This window comes from Formica exsecta, unplaced genomic scaffold, assembly GCF_003651465.1.
Source record: "Formica exsecta isolate Colony F162 unplaced genomic scaffold, ASM365146v1 scaffold451, whole genome shotgun sequence".
Taxonomy (NCBI): domain Eukaryota; kingdom Metazoa; phylum Arthropoda; class Insecta; order Hymenoptera; family Formicidae; genus Formica; species Formica exsecta.
The window spans coordinates 404,245-409,362 of record NW_021851748.1 but is presented as its reverse complement, the minus strand read 5'-3'; the positions used below and the strand labels follow the sequence as shown (position 1 = coordinate 409,362).

Here is a 5,118-nt window from a genome sequence, read left to right as displayed (position 1 = left end):
TTTTGAATTAAATAATTATAATATTTTAATTATAGATCGAGAAACTATATATGGCAATGAAAAAATATATAGATTTCTGCGCGAAAATGCAATATTTATTAGACACAAGAGAAAAGTTTCTCCATTCAATCGTAGGATTCTTCGATTGTTTCAGATCGCACTGTAGCCTTGTGAGCGCTATCTGGACGTCGAAGTAGATAGCGAGGACGCGGAGGAGGAAGCGGAAACAGCGGAGAATGCCGCGAGACGGGCAACGTCGATGCGCGGAGCATCGCCGGGACGCAGGTCGCGGCACCGGCTGTGTTTCGGGGGGCGCGCGATGATGGCGGAATGCGCGCGGACAGAGTACACAGTATTGTCCGGCCCGTCGATCGAGCACATGGTGGAGTCGATCGCCTATCGCGGCGGCAACATCAAGCGCAAAGGGGGCAGCATCACGTGGCTGGTACGCGCGACGCAATAATAGATGCCAAAACGGCACTACGCCGGCACGAGCCGAGGTGGACCGATCGTCGCGACGCGGGACGTAATCGTCGAATGCGGACGAGTGGAAACCGAGGAAAACCTCTGGACCGCGTGGTTGCATGTAGATCGCGAGGAAGAGAGGGAGGAGGAGGAGAAGAAGAAGAAAGAGAAAGGAAACAAGAAGGGAAAGAACGACGACGAGGTTCATCGTCGCGAACGAATCGCGGACAAGCAGACTGAACGGCATCCTCGCGGATTTTCATCGCACGGAAGGGGGTAGCGGGTGCCACCACGGGGGCGGGGGTGGGCTTGCCCCTGCTTCTTCTCGTTGTTGCTCTCCTCGACGATCTAACGCGCGCGACAACGGCCGCGCCGGTGATAACCCAGCCGCTGGACAGCCTCCATCCAGCCGACGCCACTGCATCTATTCATCTGCCATCGCGAACATCCGATCAGCCGTTCGCTTCGCGTCTGTTTCGCAGGCGGAAGTGCGCGTCCAGCCTTAACGAAATCGGTTCCGAAGGTCACGCGAATCAAAGAACTCTGGATCATCTTGCTACGCTGACGACGCGTCTTCTTTCGTCTTCGTCCGCGTCGCCGTTGCTATTGACGTCGTCTCTATCATTAACATCGCCGCTATTGTTAACGCCACCGCTGTCGTCGTCGTCGTTGTCGTCGTCATTATCGTCTCCATCATTATCGAGTGCGCCGTTGAATATTGTCATCGTCAGGCATCAAGATCTCTCAGCTCTGATACCGGATCGTGACAACGAGGATGAAGAGATCGCAGCGCGACGAGGAAGAGCTAAACGAGTACCAATCAGCAAGAGATCGAAGCTGAAAGATCAATCCTCTCCGAACTTCATCAATTTCTGGCCGGAGGCATGGCGACGTATTGACGAACACTCTCTACAATCTCGCAAGCTGGAATCCGCACCGTCCGTCGACGATGGCTTTCGCCCAATAGTCCGAACAATCTCTCCGCTGTTAGAACCCGTCTTCAAGTTTGGAGACTCGATATTGCGCCCGGAGAATTCCCTGCGGGATATCCTACTTCACGAGAGCGCTTCGAAAACAACGGCGACGACGACAACGACGGTGGCGACGAGAACGACCACGCGGGACATCGCGTATCTCGGTGCTACTCAACGAACCGGAAGCACCGAGAAAGATGACGTCGAGGGAGTGACTGAGGACGGGGTGAAGGATGGTAATAATAGCGGAAGGGAGTTGGTGCTCGTGGGGAACAAGGATAATGGTGCGGTCGTAGTTGGTGGTGATAGTGTCATCGAGTGGACTACGACGACAGTCGCCGGGCCGATGTCATCGTCGCGGTTGGCGTTCTCCGGAGACGATGTGCAGGTGGCCGAGCGTGTAAGAGTGCGCGCGAATTCCGAGCGAAACTCACCGAAGAACGAGGAGAGCGACGAGGAGCAGGTCAAGGTAACCGTCGCGCACGACGTCGAAGATTCGTACGTATCGTCGACGACGACGACGACGACGACGACGACGACGACGCAACGTCCACCACTGACTCAAGATACCTCTATGGAAGCACGTGAGTACAGATAATACTTAAACTGAATAGATGTCTTGCTTAATGTGTATGTGTGTTAAGAGAATATTATTGTGTTCAAAGTTATTATGTGTTAAAAGAATATTATTTTATTCAGAAACCAAAGATTTTTTTTCATAAAAAAAACAAAAATTTTAACTCTTATATCACGTATTATTGAGTAGTCTTCAAAATCTTATAAAATTTTGCCTACAAATTTTTAGTATGCAGAATAAAAAATATATACATGTATAAAGAGAGAATCATTCTTTTAATATTGAACAGTCTAATTATATTCAAAACAATTAAGAAATACACATCATTCCTTTGGACAGCTCTGTAAATCGAATAGATTGCTATTAATTAACAAGGTTAAAGTTTATATTATATTTCCATAAACATATTTATGAAATATAAAGATTCAATATATGGAGAGCGAGAAAAGATATATTAAAAATCTTAAATATCTATCAAATATTATAAATTTTGACTTTATTCATTTATTACAAAGAAAATTATTGAAAACACTTGTCTCAGTATTTTAAAAGATTTTACATTTTATACACAAAGCATAAGACCATCTCTCGTTTGAGCCCTCAAATTCATCTGAATGAGATACGTACTTTCGCCGCACCATCTCTCGCCAAAATCCCTCTCGTATCACCGGTTCACACACGCGAGTATGCGATCAGCGCCGTATTCGTTTTGCCATGCTTGAGCTCGTGTTTACAGGAACCGCAGGATCCTCGCGGTCAGAGTTATTTTTAACTATTCCAACCGTGCGCGCAGCCACCTTCCCCATTTCTTCCTCGTGCTCCTTTTTTTTTTTCCTTCGTATCCTCTCGTGCACCATCTCGCGCTACCTTTCGTTTACAACAAACAGAAATCGGAGCATTGCTCCGTTCGACCGGATCGAAAGGAGGGAGATACCTTCTTTGACCACTTGTCGGCCTTTTTTTTCCCCTCCCGTTGTTTCACATAGCATTTCTTTTTTTTTTTTTATAGTTTATTTCTTCGTGCTTGTGTTACGCGCACGCATAAAAAGTTGGTGCATTTTCAGATGAGCTTTTTATTTATTTCTCGCGCATTTTGCTCCAATATATATATATATCCAAGCGATATAACTTTCGTTAATAAAATGCGAAAATATTTTCCCACGCAGAGTTAATTTATTCCATGCTTGATGAATTTGTTATGAACCATCACACAAATTAATTTATAAAAATTAGTTTGTACCAATAAAATAGAGAGAAAAAGAAAAAGAGAGAGAGAGAAAGAGAAAGTGTGTTGATACAGGATTGTGTGTCGCACAGCTTGCATATCTTGTATGTTTTTGATTACGTCTGGCTACATACACGGGTCGTGACTTCGCGTAGAAATCAGCCGATCAGTCCTTTGGCACATCGGCTAAACGTGTACTTTTTTTGCTTATCCCTTTTATACCCTATTATATCTTGTCGCACCTGCGGATTATGCAGCGCGAACACAATGTCAAACGGCTACAAAGACGTTGAAGAACGATGATCGTATCATCGACACATCGCCCGTGTGAATTTAACTTTCGATTCACGTACGAGTGTCAGCGAAGGAACAAAACGAATACTTATATTCTTCGTTAAGATTTAAGATGGATATTTCTTTCGTGAAATTTTCAATACCGAAATTAACTATGATATTGCATTATTTATTAGCGAGAGTTTAATTTGCCGTATAATATTTTAATTCTCGATCGATATATTATAACTCTAATAATATAACAATCGTTACTTTGAGTATCCATTATTTTTTTTATCTCTAGCATATCGAATTAATATAATTATAAAAGAATGCTAATACGTTATGGTGTCTAAAATTATGTTATCTATCACAGGACAAAAAAACAAAGTACAATCAATTATAATTAATTTACATTGCTATGAATGCTGCCTGGATTTTCGGAATATCGTATCGGAATATTGATTTAATTCGCCTGAAAAAAAAAATTCGCCATTTATTCGCTGTCCAATTCCGGTTATTTCGCGCTACCCCCATACATTTGTATCATTACTTAACGCGTTTATTTCCGTGCTCCTACAAGAGAGCGGAGAGTCATCCTTCTCTTTTACGATCTAATTCGTGATCTGGACAGTGCCCAACGATGAGTTCTCGTGACTGCGTGATACCCGGTATACCCGGTATAAGAGGAATGACTAAATGGCCTGAGTAACCGGTCAGGCATCCCAAAACTCGCGATTTATTTTTGTATCCCTAGAAAAGAACTGACGCACCGATGATACAGCGGAGAGAAAGTATGTAATGCCCTCGTCTCGTATAAATTCAAAGAGATATTTCGAAGACCCACTGTATTCTTTACGAAAACTCCGCTTCCAAAAAAAAAAATTAACATTTAATAAGCTATCTACAATATATAAAACCCCCATTAAAAAAAAAAAAAAAAAAAAAAATAATAATTCTCTGTTGATTCGAATGTCTTTTTGTATATTATAATATTAAAATTGATATACGACAAAGACGTCCTTCAGATTTACTGAGAATCATTCCGTGCGTATTCCTTGTGCGTTTAGCTAACAACTCTCTTTTAACCTAAATCCGCACCATAATTCCTCGAAGAGAATTTTGCGATTTGACCCTCGCATCCACCCCCGTTAGAAGGGGATTTCTTCTATATTGAAGGATCAAAGGGTTATAGCTTTTTTTTTTTCGAAGCGATATAAAAAGGCGAGAAATTTAACCGAACGATCGACTCTGGGCGATTTCCATCGGCTCTTCGGCTGTGTCGTGCTCGTATTGCGACGTATATCTCCGGGATTCGAGGCCGGTACAACGCGTTAAGGGTGGCGGCAACGGCAGCCGGTAGATTACCGCAGAGCAGGACGAAGCGAGGGATGGGGGGAGGAGGGGGGAGATGGGGGGCCCGCGGGCGAAGAGCGAAAGGGCTTCGTCGCTATGGAAACCCTGGCACACGGGCTCTCCGACTACTGTGAGGTCCCTCAAGTTTTTTATGGCCCGAACGATCGGAGGGTCGAGGCTCTAAAAATCGTTACACAGACCTAGATACTCGTCCTCTCGCCTCCCCTTGTTTTTCTCTTCCCCCCCCC

At 44.2% G+C, this 5,118-nt stretch overlaps 1 protein-coding gene across 1 annotated transcript in view; it reads left to right on the top strand.

The window, feature by feature from the left end:
* The first annotated feature begins 460 nt into the window (after window positions 1–460).
* Window positions 461–5,118, top strand: part of LOC115240828 — a 92,918-nt gene continuing 88,260 nt past the window's right edge. Inside the window, exon 1 of the mRNA XM_029816213.1 lies at window positions 461–2,023. Coding sequence (XP_029672073.1) covers window positions 1,786–2,023 — 238 coding nt within the window. The 5' untranslated portion in view covers window positions 461–1,785. The remainder of the gene's footprint in view (window positions 2,024–5,118) is intronic.